Consider the following 23,039-nt stretch of genomic DNA (forward strand, 5'->3'; position numbering starts at 1 on the left):
TGTGTGTGTGTGTGTGCACACATGTAGAGGTGCGCTGTGACTTAAGTGCATCCACAGTAGTATCCAAAAGTGAAAGATCAAAGTCACCGCACACTGATTACTATTAACATGGGTTCAAAAAATGGACTGTGAACTTGCAGCCACAGTTTTGCTTTGACACACATCGGTGCCAGATTGTGCACATCCCAAATTGTATAATGGTGGTGGTGGGGGCGTTGTTTGTAGGAGTCGAGCGAGGCTCCGAGAGAGGGCTCGTTCCTACGAGGAGCAGGGTTTCGCAGGGGCAGTAGGCTGTTTTTTAAAGCGGCATCCAAATCCTTTTTCTGAGGCCTCTCCTGTTGTCAGGAAGCATAATGAGGCACTTAAGGATCATTTTGCCTCCATTAACCCTGGGGCGTAGAAACCACCGACCTACCCCGGCCTAATCGCTACGGAGCCGAGCAAGTGTGAGTGGGTTGCCATGGTACTCTGGCAATTTCAGTCTTGGGTGTCATTTTGAAGGATATAACTGACCCTCCTCTTTCTACTTAAGTGAAGAAGAAAAAAACTTTGTGCAAATTTGTATGGATGGTTGGTCTGTTCTCTCATCCTCGTTTTCACTCTCCTCTCTGTCTGTTCTTTTTAGGTTGACGGTTTAGTTTTCTAGTTTTCATTTTCTGCACAATTTGAAATCTACAAGATTACAAAGATTAAAAAGATCAAACAACGTAGAGGACGGAGGGGCAGCAATTGCCTTGTTTGAAGCCTCCACCTGAATACATTTCGCCATGTTATTGTGGTCTGTCTACATTGCCGCTGCCTCTCTGTCACCGTGTGCGTCCGTGATCACCCCTGCCCGTTATTTCAACCCCTGTGTGCTGTGTGTGCCTCTGCTGGGCAGGTGGTGATGAAGATCATAAAGCACTACCAGGAGGAGGGCCAGGGCAGCGAGGTGGTGCAGGGCGTGCTCCTAGGTCTGGTGGTGGAGGACCGGCTGGAGATCACCAACTGCTTCCCTTTCCCACAGCACACTGAGGACGACGCCGACTTCGACGAAGGTACGAGTCCATTTGCAACGCTATTCACACACAGAAACAAACCATGTAGAGGTGCATCTCAAAATAACTAGGATGTTGTGAAAAAGTTCAATATTTTTTTTTCCTTAGTCATTCATGAAAGTTTAGAAAATGTAATATATTCTACACTCATTATATATAAGCTAAAATATTTCAAGCATGTTTTTGTTTTGATTTAGATACCTGCATACAACTCACGGTATTAATTAGGGCATACAGCTCAAAAGAAAAAAAATGCATCTAAAAATGATTTCATTTAGAGATGCATGGTATTTATACTGTACAGTAATCTCCCGTGTATTCTTCATACATCATAAGCTGCAGATCAGTGTTTTATGCAAATAATAATAATAATAATAATAAAAAGGTGCATTGCCCGTACTTGTGTACTAACCGCAGTGACGAATGGCCCAATGAGTCAGAATCAGATCGTGTATTAATTTCAAGGCAGAATGTAGAAAATAAATGCATTCCCATATGTAGCCTGCCACCGTGTAGTGACCTCATAGCTGAAGACATTTTACAAAGCCAATGTATAAACGGGAAATTCAGGTATGAAACATTTTCATTCAGTGGTCATTCAGACATTTCATTCGGTTCCTTTCATGTCTCCTTTTTTGCTGTGTCTGAAAAAAGCTCATAGTGGTATGGACATCTTGTTATCCTAATAAACACACGATTTCATATGGCTCCACAAAGCACAGCATATCAGCGTGTTTGCAGTCAATCAATCAATGAATCAATAGGACAGCACAAGGTCACATTTTTCACGCCCTGAAGAGAAGGCCAAACAAAACACACCAGAGAGATAGCTCACCCCTCCCTGCAGTATTCCCAGAGAGGTTTCGTTTTTGTTTATGAGGGCAGGCTGCCCCCGCTTCGTTTGTTTCCAGTTTTTGGAGCCTGGGCTGCCTACAGACACTGGGTTTTTACCAGTGTACTCACGTAATGGGCTGCTAGTGGGTTAGGAGGAGATGATTGCTGAATGTGACAAAAAATGTATGGGCCTGAAATTGTGTACGACTGCTGACTCTACTTTTAAGGAGTGGCTCGGCACTTTGACTCCAAAGAACACCCAACTAAAGCAACAGTTAATATTAAGACTTTTTAGGACCGAGCCCGCTGACAATCTTTGTCTCAAATATCATTTTTCTGTTTGGTCACTGCCTGTGACAGAACAATGAACAGTCAAGGTTCTTTCAGATGTTACATTTTGGTTTCCTTCCGTCTCTGCTATCTGCATCTTCAAAGCCCATGTGTACAGTCGACCTCTTTACCTTATGAAATATACCTCACATGACCTGAATTTAAACAAAGCAAATCAATCTGTCTAATGGCCTCCTTACACCAAACAACTTAGACAAGATTTGGGAAAGATTCTTGAAAGATTGTAGTCTTTTGAGTAAAGCTTGAATGGGGGGGGCATTAGTTTAAAGACTACAATCTTTAGAGAATCTTTCACAAATCTTGTCAAAGTTGTTTGGTGTAAGGAGGCCATGCGTTATAAACAACACAAAATTAAACAATACTATTTTGTGAAGATCTTTTTTTTTCTCCTATGTGATTAATTTGCGATGACACAACAGGTGTCTATCCAGGTGTCTCCATATCTTGGGCAAATTGGTTTGCAATCACATGTCAGTGTCATGTGAAAGCTCCAGTTTTGATAATGCATACTGTAGTTGCAAGAATCTTACCTAACAGTCAAAACCACAAGTTTTTAAATATGCATTTTTATATGATTATGATCACATTTGAATTCTAATATCAATCAGGATTTGAGCAAGCCCAAATGAATTCATGCTGCTTTTCAATAATCCTGAGTCTAATTTGGGTGCACAATCAGGGAAGTTGTGATGTGATATTACTCCCTCATTACATTCAGTGAAACCAAGCAATCATGTGCTCTGTCATCCTCCGCTCCCCTCAAAGTGATCAGGGCCGCCCGTTTTCATATTCAAAGCAAACATCAGAAAAAAGGAAAAAGCTATGAAATAATCACAAACACAAGACGCTTTCCCACACAGGGACACTCACAGATACACACACAAATAGACACACAGAGACAGACAGACAGAAACACACACACACACACACACACTCACACAAAAGAAGCAAAAATGGAGCAATTTAGTCCGATGCGCCAGCCATCGCCTCCAAGGGTGAGATGCAAATGCCCAAATAAATATTTACATATTAGCCTGTTTTCAGTTGTGATTTTCAATCGGCCATCTCCTCTCGTCGGACATGTTTGGTAATGCCAAATGGCTTATTTCTCAAAATGGCCGTGACGCCAAAGACCACATTCCCTCCATAATGGAAAGACTGGCAGGAGCTCATCCGATAGGTGTGGGCGGTGTGGTGTGGCGGGGGCGGTCGGTCGGTCGGTCAGTCCTCTAGGCCTTGCTGGTGGTCTTCTGTCAGCCACGTGCCAGAGAGGTCAGTCCCCAGCCCCTGGCCTTCCCTTCAGCGAGAGCCAAGCTTGTTGTCAGAGGCAGCTTGTTAGTGCTCAGCTGATCGACAGTCCAGAGCCGGGCGACTCTGGAGTTTCGCTAATGAGCAGCAAACCTTTAATAAAAAAAGAAAAAGAAAGGAAGCTAAAGTGCAAGCTGATGACATGCTTGAAAGGATGCTGGCTAGTTCAGCCATGCATTATTGTGCACATCTTTGTATGATCAAGAATTGATAGCCACGGCTGCCTTGCCTTTAGTCGACTGATTGGAGAGAAAAGAACACAGCCTGACACTTGCCCTCCAGTGGAGAATGAAGAGGCTATGTTGGACAGGGCAGGAAAAAAAGCCAAGCATTACAGCAACTGGTTGACCCATGGTTTGACCCAAGACCTTGCAGGGCCTGTCTGTTTGTTAATGTATATCGCTTTTGAGCGAAGGCTTGTTAGATGCCCCCCCCCCCTCCTCTATGCCATGTTTACTTCTCCTCACTTTCAGCTTCGACTGCCTCTATGTTCTCTGCTTTAGCTCGTTTTTCTCTCTCTCTCTTTCCCCCCCCTTTCTTTTCAAATGGCAGTATCCTTGCAATTCGCAAGTTCCTGCTCGGTTAGAGATGGGAGAAAATGAAGCTCAGCTGGTGCAGGAATGGCATGCCTATCCTGCATTTCTAATGTGCCTCATGTCTTGATGGGATGAGGTAGCTTGTGCTCTTACTCTGATCAAGAGGTGAGAGTGTTATGGGTTGTTTTGTACTCAACATGGTTCACATTAACAAGGAAGAGAGGAGGTTATTGCTTTTGATATTAATGACCAGCATGCCAGATGTTTAAATGGTTTGCAATTGCGCTTTTTGGCACAATTAATTTAAATCACAATTTGAAATAATGCAGTTAGCTATTCGCAAAGGTTCCAGTGAATCATGCAGCTTGCAACTCTGTCCCGATAGTTAATCTTGTAACATCTATGATATGTGTCATCCTCCTTGTGTGACGGACAGTGAAGCTTACCTCACAGGAGTGCTGCTTTTCCTTGTGCAATGGGCATGCTCACCGATCACATCAGCCAACTTAAAGCGAAAATTGGAATATTGAATTGAACCGTGAAGCGTTTCACAAATTGCAACTTCCAGCCCTAGTTTGCCAGCCAGGGCAGTTTAGTCACTAACATGGAGGTCCAGTCAGAATTGGACAGTATAGGGACACTCACGTCAAGATTTACAGAGGTTGAGTGATGTGTAGGACAGAGTGATTTGCTGAGCAAGGGTCAGCACACAGTGATGGCAGGGATGTGCCCTGTTGAGAATGAGGACAAGCCTGGAGCCTTCTGTGAGTTAGATTGCCTCCTAAATGGAGTGGACATGGTTAAGCAATGCTCAGCGAGATGCTAGACTGCAGGCCCCTCCGCCTGTCACAGGTGCAGGGAATTTGAAACCCTCAGGTGAGTTCCCCGTCATCGATTCAGCAGGCCCCTGCTGCCACGGCGGCTGCCAACCCGAGTGCAGTGCTTAAAGATTAGGCCACAATGTGTTTCCCCGATAAGCTTATCTGCTCCGCAGCCTACTTCGGCAGTGAATCGGGCATATGCTTTCGATTTCTAACACCCCTTTATGGGGGTTATTAAAATGTACGGCTGGCAAGAACCAGCCTCCTCCATCTTGTTGACTTGAGAGAATCAAGGCTTGAGCAGAGGATTCATGGCAAGTTTTTTTTTTTTTTTTTTTTTTAAAGAATGTTTAGGAAAGTGGGACTGCAACAGTAAGGCTGAAACAATTTGGGTCATCTTTTGGGGTAGTACCTCAGCGTTTGTTACATCAGTTTGTCATAAAGACAAAAAAGTATTCACACGTGTGTGTGTGTGTGTGTCTTTCAAGGATCAGTTAATCAGATGAGATTCACTATCCATTTACCCCCAAAGGCTCATGGGAGATTGTCTGGCGCTGTGGCTCTGGCTACGCGCCCATCTTTTACTTAAACGGCTTGATTTATTAATGCTCCATGATGCCTCCACTGAATACGCCCTGTCCAAGATTTTAGTGGATTGCCTTGCGCCCTCTCTCCGCGCCGCTAAAGGCATAATTAATCTGGATTCAGAAAGATCAGACAAAAGCGCCGGGTTTCAGTCACAGGAGGGGCTTCTTACGGGAATTGCACATTCCCTGTTTTCAGATGGAGTCTGCAAATGTGCTTTATCCATCAGTAAGAGACAGGATGTTGGACTGCTGGAATGGTGTCTCATTAAATCACAATGGAGGTGACTTGAAGCGACCTTCTGTACAGTCACTGCATAGACAAATATGATGGCGCTCTAATTCTGATTTAATCAGGATGGGACGGGTAGGGTTGGGTGCTGATGCACCCAATTCAAATGGTGAAGATTTGCATGCACTAGTATTCAGCCAAGTTCATTTTCAAATATAAAGTGATTAGGAACTGTATGGTAATGAAAACAGGGTTATACAGTTTAGTTTTCTTTGCTGATTTTTAGGCCTTTACTTTACTTGGCCTTTACTTTTATCATTGTTTGTACAATTTGCCACCATCAAACAATAGATACAAAATAGATATCTTGAACAGTTTATGTACAAAATATTGGAATTTACCATGAGTAAGCGGTTTTACTGTAGACTGATGGAACTAGCACAATTCTACATTATATGCGTTGGTCTAACAGTCAATTTTACATGAATGTGCTGCCTGTTTGAAGCAGGCGTACACAATTACTTCTGCCAACACTGTGAGACTGTTCCCCTGAGATACCACCAGACTATTTCCCCTGGTTTATGTAATGCAACCTCCCATCCCACCCCTCCAATTTTTATTAGTATTGAGCTCGCTGCTCCTGCTCAGATTCTGCAGTGTACAGCCGTGCCATTGTTTTATTCATTCCTGGACCTCATTTGCAGTCTTGCCCTTCCCCGAGACGAGGGGCAGAATGCATTACCGCCTTGTGCCAGTAATACAGGTGTGAGGGAGGGACTAGGCTGCACAATTGTTCATTCTCAAATTGATAACGGCTCGTGTGGGCAGCAGATCTTTGCTGTCCACCTAGGAGCCTGTTTTTGCAACTTCCGGAGAGGGGGAATCGCTGGGGATAATGGAACATAAACAGATATTGAGTGACGCTGTGATGCGACAGTGTGTACCACATTCTTATTCAGTGGAAAACTCTTGGTTCTCCTCTGGAGAGCCTGCTGGTCCACTGGGGATGCCAATGGGAGATGAGTTTGACGTGTGATTAGCCACGTGTTTGCTGATGCTGTGCTCAGTTTCGCAATTCTTCCAGGGTAAAAGAAAAAAAAAGGAGAGAAATGTCAGCGAAAGAGGGAAAAATGGGCAGAACGGACTGCCATGGCAACATATGCCTTGCACACATTTCCTGTCGCATCACCATTGGACAGATGTATGTGCCACCCAGAAATAAATTGCACTCCATGCCTTCCCGGTCTGCTTTGGCCGTTTTCGAGAGGCAACGGCTAATTTCTCCCCCCACCCTCACTAGCTGCATAATGGGATCGGCAGGCCAGCTTGTTTCAGAGTTCCACCGGGCATGGCGGATTAGCTGCAATTAATCTTAGTTAAGAGAGCGCCGCATTCGTCTGACAACACAGTCAGCCAGGGGAATGCTTGTGTACCAGCCGCCGCTTAGGCAGAGGGAGAGGGAAAGCCACTCGCTGTGGCCTCTGAACAGCCTGTGCACTAATGGGACTAGCGTAGGGAGGCAGGGCTTCGGGGCGCTGGAGAAGAGCGGATAGATGCATGCTGCCCTGTGTGCTTGGGAGACATGGTGCATCAGTCTTCCATTTCATCACCTTCTGTGCCATCCCACCCCCCTTTCCTCTACCTCTATTTTTCTACACCCATCACCGCATTGTCTTCAACATTTTTTTCAGCTGGCTATCCTGGGAAAACGCCATCCCCATCACCACTCCGCAGGGTGAACGAAATCGAGATATCCCCCAAGATGAAATGGAGGTCCTCAAGGGAGTGTGCTTGATTCGTTTCCATTGATGTCTAGACTGCTGAATGTACAATGAGCTTTAATTTATGCCCGGTCTGAGATGTGCAGGCGCAGTGATCATGCTATGGCTGAATAGACATGGGCTTTCATGAGGTGAAATGCACAGTCTTGTGTCTCTGGAGGAATGTCACTTCGGAAGTGCAAAAAAATCATTTTGCCAAATGTCAGTTCTTGCGATTGAATGCCGCCTCTTATTCTTTTTACCCTGGCTGTGATTCACATTAAGAAGAATAGGCCACATAAAATGAAATGGAGGATTTGGTGCTTCACTGTCATAGTGGAGAATTCTTGGCAGATTACAGAGGTGGAAAACGTTGATAATCGAAGCTAGAGAAGGCTTTATAAATCAGGGGGGCATGTACTCAATGATAATGGAAAGGCCCAAACCATTTCCTTTCGTCACACAGTAATCCTGGCATTGGCAATTCGGGCAATTCGGGTTACTCAAGGGTTTTCGGGCCCTTCCAAGCTTAGCATTTGTTTCAGCTCAGTGGCTAATGGCACCCATATATACACATACACCCTTCTGTACACCCGCACCCTTTTAGATTGTCAGCCACACCATGCCATTTTTTCAGCGGCTGTACCACAACACCGCTATTTCAATCATGTATCCTGTAACGCCACAGGTGGCACGTCTGCGCTATAACATGGCACCCTCTACTACCGTTTGCCTGAATTCCAGCCATTCACGGAAGCAATAGCTGGATTTATGAGCACAGGTTTATTTTGCATGTCTCCATTTATGTCTGGAGAAAGGGGTGTGCGTCTTCATATGCGATACAGTAATAACACTATCATCTCTGAAGCAGTTGAGTCACTGCGCCTAGTCATTCCTTTGTATTGACACTGCGTAGGTGGTGTGCAGCGGCTCTCGCGCACACACTGGTGGCAGCAGCAGCAGCAGCAGCTGCTGCACAGGAAGACATGGGAGGCCTCAGCCACTGGCAAATGCCTCGAGTTGGAGCCTGTGAGCAGCGGTGTTTGCCAACACGAGCCCACAGTATGAGCTACCACGTCAAAGGCTGCTTCGATCCGACCCAGTCAAGCCTTTGAGAGGAATAGCACCGTTTAGATGGTCCTATTCATGCAAACTGTGGGATGCGAAGATCGCTTTTGTAGATGTTAGTTGCCTATATTAGAGGGATGTTTGATTTTGGCCCAAATATAGCCACTGTGGTAATTGTTTTGCAACAATGGGTGGTAGTGATTTTAGGCAGTTGAATTCTGTGTCAGTTGAGCCTCCTACACGAGTCCTGTATGCCACATTTTGAGTAGGCCCGTTTCAGAAGATCTCTAGTCTTAATTTGGATGTAAGCCAGAAAGATGCACATGGTGCCTTTCTGTAGCATACTTTTGAAAAACCATGCTTGCCTTTCATAAGTGCAATTGTCCATGGGCTTGCTTTTAAGTGAAGCAATACAAGCAATCAATGGGCAGGCCCTGAAATAACCCTTTTTATTTATTAAGTGTGCTATGTCACAGCTGACTCCAAAGAAGCAAAACTGTCTAGACTGTATGTCATTTTTTTTGTTTTAAGCAGATGCTTCACTCTGATAAATGATTGTGCTCCCCCAAATGATTGACTCCCACAATTACCTAGCCCTCTCACCTACTGTAATGTCTTTGATTCCTTAGAGTATCTTTGGCCATGTCTAGACAATGATGTTTAAAAATTCCCCTCTGTAGAGTAAGGACAAAACTGAAGTCTTATTTGAGGAGAAATGAGGAGAGGCGTGGGATTGGTGTTCAGCGTGGCACAAAGGATGTGAATGCCACTGCTACAGCTGAGATTGCTATCCATAAAGATGACTGTTTTAACCACAATGGAAAGCAATGAAATGAAATCAGCCATGTACAATCTAGAATAGTCAAATTTGAAGGCCTATGTCAAAACATTTTTAGAAAAAAACTAATTCATGCCTTTATTTGCAGCAGGACTGACTCCGGCAATTGTCTTTTCAAATGTCCTTCCTAGTCCTCACAATGCCTTCCAGCAAGTCACAGAATCGACTCATTTTTTATGTTGTAGCCTGTGTATATATTCTTCCCTATAATCTTCCCTTTTAATCATTTATTTTTATTTGTTCCTTTAATTGCAGTGTCAAAATTCTTTTATCTGGTCTAGTGTTATCTAGTGTTTGTGAGCTGTGCCTTGACTACGGCTGCTCAGTTATCACAATCGTTAATACAATATGAACCAATATGAATCACAAAATCTACAAATAATCGTGCACGTTTACTTTTGCTTAAAATGATTTTCATCCTCCTTGACTATGTCACTTCTGGTTGGTGGATGTGTGTAGTGTGTGAGGGGCACAGACATTCTGATGGTGAGCTTCACAGTCGTTCGGGGGTGCTGTGCTTCTTGTGCACCAGGCGTTCAATTCATTGACATTCAAAAATCATATCGCAATCGCTGTCAGAAAAATCGCAATTAGATATTTTCCCCAGATCGTGCAGCCCTAGCCTTGACCTGCCTGTGGTGTGTGTACCCCATGGGCTTGCAGACGTGGGTACAAGGTTGATTCAATCAGGGTTCATTTTGTTCCACCACGATGGGGGTTTGTTAACCTGACCCTAGCCAGATGAATTTCGCTCCGCCTAGCTCCACTCATCCATCTGGAACCGATCCATTGAAGTATTGCTTCAGAAGGCTGGGCCTAATCAAAAAATGCTTGCATATGATTGAATAAGCCACTTATCCGTCATCTATTGACGTGCTACTTCAACCACTCACATCGAAGCCAACCCGTGATGCTGATAAGTCTCACAGTCGCTTCTACGCTATGTCACATCTATGAAACTCCCCCCCTGCGTCCTGATTGGCTGTACCATAATATCGGTTGCAGAAATCACTCTCAATGGAAGAGGTCCCAGATGGATGTGAGTGAAGCTAGGCGGAGCTAAGCGGAACGAAATTCATCTTGCTAGGGTCAGGTTAGGGGTTTGTTTGGGTCAGTTCTGGATTAAGTTGACGGAGTTTAAAAAGTTAACTAACTTTCCTTCCGTGGTGACGGATCAAGTGGTGACTGTTTCTCTCTTGCATCTCCCAGTCTCATTGTAGTTTTGCTACGCCAGAGGCGAAGCAGCCTGAGCTCAATGCATCATGAAATTGGTGTTCCTTCTCAAGGTGGGATTATATTACATAAAACGAGCTTGGAAAGGGGGCGTTAAGTCAATCCCCCCCCCATCCCTTGCGCATCAAGAAAGTTTTGAATTATACAACCTAGTTATAATTCTCTAGGCAGCACTGCAATGGTAAAGCTAACCCATTCAGAGCCTCTGTAAAGATAGGAACTGGGGGCATTAAGAAGTTAGTTCAAATTTTTAAGGCTCACTGAAAATGATCTACATGAAAATTGACAAAAATGATCTGTCACGCTGCTGCTTTTTTTTTTTTTTTTTTTTACTGTGGGTAGTGAACACAGCTGCCTGCTTAAGTAGTCTGCTTAGATTTCCTGTGGATATTAAGCCCCTGACAGCCAGCACAAGCGCTTAGATAATTGGAACGTTGGGAACTTCTGTTTGGGTGATGGAAATTTTGCTCCATCAAGACTCAAATTAATGCACCTCGTCAATTATTGAAATTACCATCACCTCCCCGATAGTGATGGACGTCCACGTCCAAGATAATCACTTTCATGAATCTTATTAATCCTGTTTTTTCCCCACCGTTGCAGGTTACTTGTGTACTTGACAGAGGTTGTTTAAAATCGCAACAGATGTCTCGTCTTCAAGACTGCTTGATAATACAAACTTCACAGGTGGTAGGAAAATTCTCAATGTATTTTGAAATTGGTTGCTTGGCCAAAGAAGTCTTTTTTCCCAACCAATCCTCTTGACACTCCAGTTTTGAGAGATAAGAGAGCTATCCATCCTGTACTTTCTTTGCGCACCAGGCATGCATTTTCTTACTTTAAAAAAGTATGCAAAAACTGGCAGACATGCCACCTCTTCGGAAAGCGAATGGTGGCTCCCCAACGCCTACAAATTACAGCGCCTACATATCCTGCAAAAGCATTTTTTTGTGAGAGTGATGCAGAGAGAGAGCAAGTGACTGAATGACAGGCAGATCATTGTGATTGGCCTCTCTTTGTGCTTCTTTGCAGACCTACCCATCAGTTGCCTCTGTGGGGGGCTTTGCAGTCAACCCCTCTCTCGCTCTCTTTCATTATCTATCCTTAAGTGTAGCCTACTGCAGTATGATATGGCAAAGGGATCCAAGAAAGGAAAGGAAATACGCTGATAAATACACCCCCGCCCCCCCCATACTAGACTAAAATGTATCTCTGCCTATAGACAAGGTGTAAAACATAATCACAGTGTTGCTCACTGTTATTTTCCTTCTGCCCTCGGCGGGTTAAACAAAAGACATGTTGAGGTGAGTTTAATAAGTGTTATTCGAATAAAGTATCAAAGTAGCTGCTCAGGAATTAGGCCAATTGTGATAAAGCCCAACTCCTATACTTTCTTAAAGCAGGCAACAGTAGACTGAAGAATTAGTTTAAATGCACTAAAATACAGCCTATAATGGGCTTGGCTATGATGTATGGTAAAAACAATTTAGAAAATAATGATCTGCACTGGGTGAGATTTGTGAATTGAGCTAATAGCATAATGTTGCCTTGGAAAGCTATTGCCTGTTCACCAGTCAGTTCAGTTAGCATTATGTTTTCAGTGTTTCGCAGATGGTTAAACATTACGTTTGATAGTGTTCATAAATAAAGGGGCTCGGGGAGCAGAAGTCCTTGCCAAAGCCAAATGTCCTTCATCTTGCAATGTTGCTGAAAGTGAAGCTAGGCAAATTATTTTGAGTATTGGTATTTAAATGTTTTCTTCCTTGGACCATTGATATTTCTGTTAAGTTTATATTTGGTAGTGTGAAACAAACTAGACTGCAAACATAATGTAGGCTTTAGTGACTATTTGCAACCAAAACAGCCATTGTAGTGAGAGGAGCAGAACATGATGACCTCATGTGAAAGAAATTGCATGTGCTATTTGTAATTTGCACAAGTTTATAAAATTAAAAAGCCTTTATTATGGCTTGGTCATCTTAAACCTTTAAAAACTCTGACGCGTTTCGGCATATAAGCCTTCGTCAGGGAGTCAAAACAGTTTACAAATTGTAATTTGTACCATTCAGCAGGTAATAATTGAAAATTGGATGCATTTCCATCTGAAAAGCTGCTGAACCATTTTGCTTTCTGTCGTATTGTATTGGGGATGTTGGGAGGAGGGCCTTGAGGAGGCAAATTGAGTTTCTCTCTGTGTAGGAGCCTGGTCTGCCTCTCGGGTGCCCAGATGGAGAGTTGATTATAGATGCCCGTCGTGCTGACGTGTCGCGGTAGCAGTAGCGGAGGGCCACGCTAGTCAGTCCTTATTGGCCCAACCACTGTTCTCTTCCTTCCTAGCTTGATTTCTTTTCTTTCATTCGTTCTTGTTCACCCCTGTATTCTCTCGGATGTTCTCGCTTGCTTATTCGACCGCTGTCAGTCTTGGCTCTTGATAGTCACGCTCGCTCGCCTGCTCTGCTCACTCATTCAGTCTTGCTGGCTCGCTGGGGGGGGGGGTGGGGGGGACTCTCTCTCGCACATTTGACCAATGCGTGTCCAGACGAGGGTGTGACTGGAGTCAAGCGACTAGCACGTACCGTCACTCGCTCGCTGTTTGGCGCATTCATCGCCACAATCAGATGCCTTCACCGATGTGTGGGAAAGCAAATAAAGCCCATGGATTGGCTCCCTCCCAGATGAGACTCATTTCGCTTCTCTCTTCAACCGAAAACAAACAAGGCACTGTCCCGATTCCCTGTGATATTTACCAAAAGATTCCGGGGTTTTGTTTGTATGTGTGGCAGCAGCATTATTTTCTCCCACAGAGCAAATCTCTGAACCCTGGCTGGCACGTTAACAGACAAAAGGGGCTTGGTGGCGCGGGGTTATTGCGGGTCTTAAGAATAGTCCCTGTTCTTTTGCCTCACGGTTGCCAATGGTCTACCTCCGTCAGGACTTCTCCCCCTGACAGACAGGCTGGTAAATGGGACTGGTATTCAGGATATCCCCCTTATTAGATGCTGAAAGCCTGTCACAGATCTCGCGGTGTGCCCAGGGCCGAGAGGACATTGATAAATGGCTGCCTCCCGTTCCGCCCACCACCCACCCAACACCCTGCTGCCGGGCTCAGTGCGCTTATCCCCTCTCCGTTTTTCACCTGGGCATACCTCCGCCTGCCCAGAACGTGTGTACACACACACACACACACACACACACACACACACACACACAAAAACCCAAATGTCCATCGCCATACTGTGAAATCTCCGATATATTGCGGCATTGATGATGGTAGAATATTGTTGACTTCCGATTTCACCTTGTCAGCAACCAATTTGTGTCATAAGCTGTCAACAAGGCACGGTATATTCAGCAAGCCAGAATGGCCTTAATGACCCCTTGCTCTGATGCATACCAATCAGCTGATGGCTGTGTCTGCTGTTCACCACTACTCACAGCATTTCTGCACACTAACAAGCTGGAGGATACGCAAGTTCCGCTGATACACACACACACAAGCTTGCTGGAATGATGGCTGAATGGTTAGCTAAATGTTTATAAATGTAAGGCCCCCTTTTCATTTTGATAAGTTTGCATGATCCCAACAAATGTGCTTCTATTGGCGCGCATGCCTGTCGAAAAGACATTAGAGTGTGCTGGTTTTCTTTTGGCGCAGAAAGGTTCGGCTCAATGCATAAACCATTTGAAGTGGACTTGCTAACAATTCGTTACATCCCTTTTTTGCCTGAAAATGGCAGTCTTTTTGAAGTGCCATATTTAACATCTTTGAGCTCAAGGTTCATCCGGAATAGCACAGCAAGACATTAGACAGTCTGACATATTGTATGCTACTGCTTGACTCTGACAAATTCTGAATAGCAATTCAGTTCTGCATATCAATTCAAAGTTGCCTTTCGCTTTTTTAAATATGTGGGAGGCAAATATAATTTTGTATTGTATGTGTACAAAGTGCTACTTTGCATACATTTCTATAATGTCCTTGGACTATGTCAGTGATTCCAGGTGGTAGTGTGTGTGTGTGTGTGTGTGTGTGTGTGTGTGTGTGTGTGTGTGTGTGTGTGTGTGTGTGTGTGTGTGTGTGTGTGCGCGCGTGTCTGTGTGTGTGTGTGCGCTTCAACACCTGCATAGATGACAACAGAAGCTGTAATGACGTATCTGTCTAAACAAGTCTGCTCAAAACAGCACTATTGTGTGAATTGACTTCCACTACAACAGTTGGGTGTTTACGTGTTGTTTTTGTTTTGTTGTGTTGTCATCGTATTTCCCCACACTGTTGTTGGCCCGTTTGACCTGGTCTGTGTTTTGTTAGTTTCTTCCTTGAGTAGTTTAAAGGTCCCATTATCAAAATGTCCCTTTTCAGTGTTTTTATGCATGTATTTGGCTATCTGCAATGGCTAACAGTGCAAAAAATATTGAAATGCATAGTAAAGCAGATGTTTTATTAAAACCTCAAGAACTTATTGTGTGCAAAATATGTGTCCTTAATAGGAAAAATACTAGCCATGCCATACTGCAGCGCTCCTCAATGCCCTTCCTGTGTGCACTCTCCCATGATGCACTTCTTTATACTCACAAAATCTTTTATAACCTTACATTTAGGAGCCATGTTATTCCTGATATATAACTATTTCAAATATTCATATTTCCACATACGAATGTGTGTGTGATTTTTTAGATAGGAAAAAAAGCACACCATTACCAAAACCTCTGTTTTCTCTGGTTTTCCCTGGTGGTGTTTGGTAAGCTAGTTTAAGTGTGACCTTGGATCTTTTTTTCACACTCTCCTTCCCTCTAATTCACAGTCCAGTATCAGATGGAGATGATGCGCAGTCTCCGCCATGTGAACATCGACCATCTGCACGTCGGCTGGTACCAGTCTACATATTACGGCTCCTTTGTCAGCCGAGCCCTGCTGGACTCTCAGTTCAGCTACCAGCACGCCATTGAGGAATCTGTTGTGCTCATCTACGGTGAGTTTCGCCTAGACGCACCAGTCTGCTTTGTCATTTGAGTAATCTAAAAAGGCCAATCCAGTAATGTCTCAAAGATAACTTTTATTGAACTTAACTAGTTTCTGGAAGATTTGCAGCACTCTGTCAGAGGGACCTTGTGTACTGCACAAAGTAAATTACTCAGACCTGCTACCCTGAAACGATGTCTTACACCATGTGCTTCTTTCTGCCAAACTAATGCTTGAATATCATTTTATCTTAAAATAAAAATGGCCTCAGTGGTGTTTAGCCCATACAGGTGTCATGACTTCCTCCTTAGTGTAGCCAAAGCCTGGAAATTTAAAGAATTGTTCTTACACTTTGCATAGACTCCTCTGTGTTACAGATTTGAATTTAATTAATAATCTCATCAATTGGTGTTTGTCAAAACAAAACAGATTGTGCTGGCTTTGTCCAGCCTTGCACCATCTGAAGTACAGACAGGTAGGGCAAGCTATTGAGATATAGCACACAAAAAAACAGCTACCACACAAACCTAATGTGGCGCATGATGAGCACGGCTCACATCCAGCCTCTTGAGGCTTGTTCGTTAGATAAGAGAGAGAAGGGGTCACAGATTGGCACTATTAATGTGGCACGAGTAGACAGGCTGATTAGTCTTTGACAGCTTGGAGTGTTAATAAGCCATCATTCTAACTGAGTGCTAAATGACTGATGAAACTGTATTCCACAATAGACAACAGAGTTTCATTCTTGACCGTTATGCAGGGCTTCGGTCCCACCTGACACTGGTCAGTATAATATGCTAAAATATAAGTAGAATAAGTAAATATAATTTGCATCGAATTGGATGTGAGGTGATCTATTTAAAATTATGTGTAAAAAAGAAAAAAATACTCATCATTTCTTTCTGTTTGACCTGAGCAAGTCATCATCTTTTGGGCTCACATGTGACACGAGTCACATTAGATTTCCGAGACGGTCTTATAAGGAGATGTGAAGAGGATAGTCTCGGAAATCGATACCTTTTCCAGTTCATGCATTTTGATGATGGGGATTAAGAGGCTGGAAGGTGTGTGGAGTGACTCACTCTACCTGACACCTGCGGGGGGTGAGGGGCTCTACCCCTCCTTCCCCCGGTCAAGCTGCCTGGATAAGGTCCATTATGGAACTTCCTTTAAACCACTATCAATAATGTATTATGATATATCAAAGGCAGGGACATGAGACTCCTCGAGGAATTTGAACAAGAAGAATTTATAACCAAGGGAAATGGTAACGGAATGAAAAGTATTTTCAAATGTCTTATTCCGTGGCAGGATTCTAGAATTCAAACGCTGTCAGTAGCCCATTTTCTGTGATTCAGTTCTGTTTTCTTTGTATTAAAGTCGTATTACAAAAGCAATAATTGGAGAATCAAACACTGATTTCGGGGTTGCAGGTGATTGACGGGACCGATAAGTGTTTTGGAAGCACTTATGAAGTTCATTACCAACGGTTTTGACAAGCACATTAATGCAGTGAAACTTCATCAGTGAGACTTCCGTCAAGAACGTCTTTTGTTCTTGGCCTACTGTCGATAATTAACCCAGACAAATCCTGTAAACTTTGGTTCCCAAGATGGAGAGCCGGAGAAGCTCTCCGCATGTTGGTTTGACCGTTTTTAATGTCTGCAAATGAAAAACGACAAGTTGATAAATGAAACACTCAAACTACTTTATTTGGATTTTTTAGCAAGGCTGTCTATGTTCATTTATCCATAATATGATCGTTGGTATTTACTGTTTCAGGATAGGATGGATATTTGAATGATGAGTGCTTTAGTTGCTTTCAAGCTACTTTCAGTTTTCTCTCCTCATTTACTGATGCTGCCTTCATTCATACTTGATCAATCAGCAGTTTGTTTGGATTTTTTAGCCAACTCAAGGTTTGTTCAACATTTTTATTTTTCAATAGATCCCATCAAAACAGCCCAGGGCTCCTTGTCTCTGAAGGCCTACAGACTCACGCCTAAACTCATGGAGATCTGCAAAGAAAAGGACTTCACTCCAGAAGGGTCAGTCACACACACACACACACACTACATCTAGTCCTTGTGCAATTATTATTATTATTTTTTTTTTTCAATTATTTTGATTTTTAAAGAATTAAAATATAAAAATCATATTATAAAAATTCTTATATTTTGACCTGTATCTCACCACAGCAAGCTCATAGCTCTACATGCATTTCATGTGTGTGTAGGGCAGACTGTCCTGAAACGGGCAATATAATTGCCATGTTGGAGGGATACTCTGGGGCTGAGCAATTTACAGAAATATGTGGTGTGTGATTTACAGAAATAAATGCCATTTTTTATTTAGCGATGAAAAATGACCATTCTGCACTCCATATCTGTGACACGAACTGATCTGACCTGACTTGACCCAAGTTTGCCTGTTAGCATGTGTGACTATGGTGTATGCACACATGATGATTATCAACTTTTTACTGCATTGCCATGAACAAAGTAAAGGCAAAAAAGGTGTTTCTTTGTTGAACAAATTGGGATGCAATGTGAGCCTTGAATTGGATGCCATGCAGGAATTTGCTAGGATCTCAAAACCGGATTATAAACATGCTTTGCCACAAAAACAGACAAAAACGTGGGGTAAGTCCAGCTATATGAAGTTATTATTTTGCTGTCACTTCGTCACAACCCAGAAGGATGTATTTGGTATCAAATGATGGCTCTGTGTCTCCTCTTTCATCTAACATACGTGGCATATATATATCTGATCACAGGTCCGCGAGTAATTACTCCGAGTAATGGGTGTGCAGCGTTGGTTTGTGTACATGACGTTAATATTTTGCAGTCACTTCGTCTGTTTTTATAAGCCAGAAAGATCGATATCCATGGTACCAATGGATAGCCCTGTTTCTCCTCTTTCATCTGATATGCTTGCCATATCTATGCGATCACGGGTTCGCGAGTAATTCAGACGAGAGTAATGGTTGCGCAGGTGAACGCAGAGAAGTATAGACTGTAAATATGATGCAATTTAATTTCATGATTTTTTTTTTATTTTCATACTTGATCGTACAGACAAGTGCGTAGTCTCTTTGGAAAGCCCCACTTCTTCTGTCATGCAATAAAGGTTTTATCTCGTTGCGATGAACAGTCGCGGAGCAATGTAACAAGGAAGAAAGGGTGTGTTTTTTGATGCACTTTGCGTCAATCGGGTTCTAAGGGTTAAAGCAACACCAAAGCACTTTTCCTCTGTTGCATGCACGCTATTTGTTTATCCAGCACCAGCTTTGCAAATAATGATGTCCGCAGACATGGTAGAGTATGTTGCATGATTTTATGAGTATGATGTATTGCGACATCAGAAGCATGTCAAATTTGTAGTTTCTTATGTCTCATTCCATCAAACTACCGATCCGCTACCCGATCTAGCAAACTTACATAGTGCGGTTATAGCCGATAGAGGGCCGCAAAGCGAATGCAGAAGTGCCGTTCACCCTGTTACGAGTTGATGAACCACTGAAACGATTTTGGAAACATTATTTTAAGGTACAAAAAACTCTTTGGTGTTGCTTTAATGCTCATTATCTCTTGGGAATCAGTCTTTAGACCTTGGCGCTTGGCATAGTTCTCTACCGGTGGACCTGCGTAGTCAGGCCAAGAATACTGCAGAGGTGGGTGCGCAACACATTTTCTTTGCACAGACGAACAGGGATATTGGGATCCAAACTTTCAGGCAGCTGCAACCATTGCTCTTGTGGCTTTATGGAAACACACACACATGCGCACGCACGCACGTACGCACACACGCACACACACCCGCGCGCGCCTCTGCCAGTACACAGTAGTGCCTCCTTAGGCTTTTAGAGTAATGATGATTGCAGCATTGAGGGATCTGCCAGTGCTGCTGGTCAAGTAAACAGGCACACAAAGTCGTCGGCTTACGTGACACTGAAGCAGATGGTAATTGCTTTTAAATTGCCGCCAGATCCGTGTGTAACGAGTGGGCGTGAGTTAGTGCAAAGCGCTCTGTCGAAAGTAGTCGAAATATCACAACTGCCGGAGAAGGAAAGATGGCAAATGAATTTTGTTTGATCTCTTGGAGATGGTTTATTATAGGTATTTAGCGGGAGGAATGAGTGAAAGTGTACCGCTCGTGAATGTTTGATGTTTGTTTACGCATCATGTGTAATCACAGGGCTTTGCAAAGAAAAGAGTTATTTTTCATCACAGCCCAAAATATGTGAGACAAAAAGTCATTGTGCCTAAATCATCCACATGCAAATAGGATTTTTGCTTGCTGAAGCGACACAAACCTACTGACCTGACAGGGAAGGTGGTAGACACAGGCAGTTTGTCAATTAAACCGGCGGCATTCCCAAATCTAGTTAAAAATCCTGCTGGCTTTCTGTAAGACCATCACACAGTCTTTCTAATTCTGTTTTCTACATGTTCTTACGATGGCAGCTGGCCAGCACAACGTCCTGCTCAATATAGCCATTTCATTATTGAGTGTTACCAGACTGAGGGTCCTTTCAAGTTTGCAAGATTTTGAGGGTAGAAAAAAAGTTCAAAAGCTGTCATAGCGCTCAGTTATTGAGTAAATTATTGAATGCTAGAGTGCGCATAGCGAATGGGAGGGGGTCTGAGCAAAAGGGTGTGTGTTTGTGTGTGTGTCAGTAAGTCAGTCCTTCCGTTGCCCTTGTTTAAAAACGTATTTGAAAAGTTGGCTCAGAAATATGGAGTCTATGGATCTGATGAAAACCCCTCTGATATCTTGAGCATGTCTTCCTCCTCATCCTCCTCCTCCCTTGTCCATCTCCAGGCTGAAGAAGGCCAATGTAGGCTATGAGCACATGTTCGAGGAGGTGCCCATCGTCATCAAGAACTCGCACCTGATCAACGTTCTCCTGTGGGAGCTGGAGGACAAGTCTCAGGTGGCCGACAAGCACGAGCTCCTCAACCTGTCGAGCAGGTGAGTTCTCCCTTCGTTCTGGAACTGACTAGAACTGACACGGCAGGTGAAAACATTGTTTTTTCATGCACTGGTCAATTTCGAGATTTTGAGCTAGTATGTTACCTTAGCATGTATGCTATCCCACTACTACAACAAAAAAGTCCGATTTACACATTTAGATGTTTATTTCGTTATATTGTGTCTACTCGCGCCTGTATATTTCTCCTAAATTCAGCAAAAGTTAGCATTCTAGCCTTGCATGCACTCCCGCGACTGTGGTCCAAAACATATCATGTGTAGTACCGTTGGAAAGCTCTGTTTTTCCTGTATCACGCTATGTGATCCATATATGGACACTTCCTTTGTATCAGCAACCAATTGTGAAAGTTCAAAGACGAGTCTAGGCTGAGAACGGAATCTCATTGGCTGTCTTTCAAGGCTGTTTTCTCAAAATGAGTTTCCTCTCCCACTCTGAGCACGAAAACTCCACTTCAGAAGCACTTACATACACCAGACTTTCTATATGTAGAAGATTTTTACAGGGGGGTTTGTTGATATATTATTCCTAGCCTGACTTACATTTTATGCCTAAAAACATGTCAAAAATCGTTTTTTTAGGGCTATTGACATCAAATTCTGATTTACAGGATAACAAAAGTAGATATTCATAAATCCCTCTGTAAATTTTCCCCATCTAATATCTGTACACAATGAAAACATAATTTTGAACCTGGCTGTATCCAATGCTCAGGTTCCGTGCCTTAAAATGTATGCATATTTAATTAGGTGATGCCTAATTTGCATATGTTAACGTTAAATTACAGAAAACTTGTAATACATTTTTTTCTCTTATTAATGTAAGTAATTAACTGGGGAAGTTTCATAGTGATATCTGCTTGTTAAAAAATGGACCCTATTCACCTGTAGTGTCTTGCCTTAACTGTATAAAAACAGCACTCACTGATGCACTTGTCTTATTGTAGTTTACATTTTAAATTGTTAGAAGAATTGTTTTTAAAAAGCTTTAATTTGTTTACCATGTTGTAAGTCACTTTGGCTAAAAAGCGTCAGCCAAATGTAATGTAATGTTCTCAAGACCATTCGAGAGCACAATCCTACCTCTCAGGGATAGGGTGAGCACACTATTCACTAACCCACTAGTGAGCACACTGTTCACTAACCCAGTATCCCTCCTTAGCTTCTTCTGGCCTGACATTAGAGATGGATGGTTTTAAATGATGGATAGTATTTAAAAACATATTGCTATTAGAGATGGATGGTTTGATCTGCCGAGGGCTATGTCTATTCTATCCCCATCCAGTGAAGATCTTGTAAGGTTGATCATCTTAGAATGAACCCTTTGGAAGCATTATATTTAAAGACACTTCCTCTAAATGGATACATCTTCAAAACGCTTCCAAATTATCTTTGTTGCTAACTTTCTCACACGTCCGTTTCCTGAACACCTCCGAGCTGTAGATTCTCGGGCCTTAACTTCAACCGATGACGAGACCCTCATATGTGAACCAGTTGAGTCACACTTCACCAAATATTGAACCTCCCCTGTTCAAGATGTGAATCATCCTATCTCTCAACGCAAGCTCCCTAACCTGCGAGTAGCAAGGGAGGCGCACCCCACCACTGAGCCGAATCCCCATCAAAATGCAAAACCTTGCAGATGCAGGTCTGTGCGCAGTAACTCGGTTGAGTTAGTCGGTGCGTTATCCTTCTTGTAATGTGCAGGCAGACACATGTTCGACGGGAGATTACAGTCGGAGAGTTTCACACTTGGCCCCCCACATTTGCAGTTATGGAAATCGTCGTCACTTTTTTTTTTTAATGTTATTTGAATTTAAATTATTTACGTGGGCAAGTAAAGTTTCATGGGCGGTCATGTTGATTTGTGAGAGAATCTTGTATTGCACTGTAGCGGTGTATAGAGACTGTACACACTTTCGACGTTGACTCTGTAATGACGCTGCATGAGCGCCGATGTGTTTGGCGGTTTTCATTTGTAATGCAAAGCATCTTGAGGAGTTCTGCTGCCTAATCCTGGCTAACACTTCCTAACACGTCTCTTGATCCTTAACTCCAACGGCAAGCTGGCAGTAATGAATGCGACAGAGAACACAAGGCCCTGCCAGTGTGCACAGCGACCACCTTTGTTGTAGACCTCAGACGGCATTAGTTTCGAAATGCTGCACATATTGACCTTTTTTAATCAGCGTCAGGCTGCGAGATAAATGGTTTTCGCCCTGCAGGTAATTGTTCCGTAACACTGATTGAGACGTGTTTTTGAGTTACGGGTAAGGGTCAGTCACGGAGACTGATCCAAGCGGGAGATGAAGTCCCTCTCCGCCCCTTGTATGGGATTTTGGTTACTCTTGCAGTAAGAGCGAAGATGGAGAGAAATCGCTTGAGTGGTGGACATCAAGGATGTACTGTGTCCATTAATTAGGTCACTATCTGCTTTGTCCAAACTCAAGGACATGAGGCTCAAGGCTCTGCCATGCCACAGTGT

The 23,039-nt window shown here is 43.3% G+C and overlaps 1 protein-coding gene across 1 annotated transcript in view; it reads left to right on the forward strand.

The window, feature by feature from the left end:
• Positions 1–23,039, forward strand: part of LOC121720388 (eukaryotic translation initiation factor 3 subunit H) — a 35,117-nt gene that overhangs the window by 4,341 nt on the left and 7,737 nt on the right. The window contains exons 2-5 of the mRNA XM_042106445.1: positions 881–1,037; positions 15,405–15,572; positions 17,511–17,610; positions 20,387–20,536. Of these exons, the coding sequence (XP_041962379.1) occupies positions 881–1,037; positions 15,405–15,572; positions 17,511–17,610; positions 20,387–20,536 (575 nt within the window). The remainder of the gene's footprint in view (positions 1–880; positions 1,038–15,404; positions 15,573–17,510; positions 17,611–20,386; positions 20,537–23,039) is intronic.

This window comes from Alosa sapidissima, chromosome 10 (genome assembly GCF_018492685.1).
Source record: "Alosa sapidissima isolate fAloSap1 chromosome 10, fAloSap1.pri, whole genome shotgun sequence".
Classification (NCBI taxonomy): Eukaryota; Metazoa; Chordata; class Actinopteri; order Clupeiformes; family Clupeidae; genus Alosa; species Alosa sapidissima.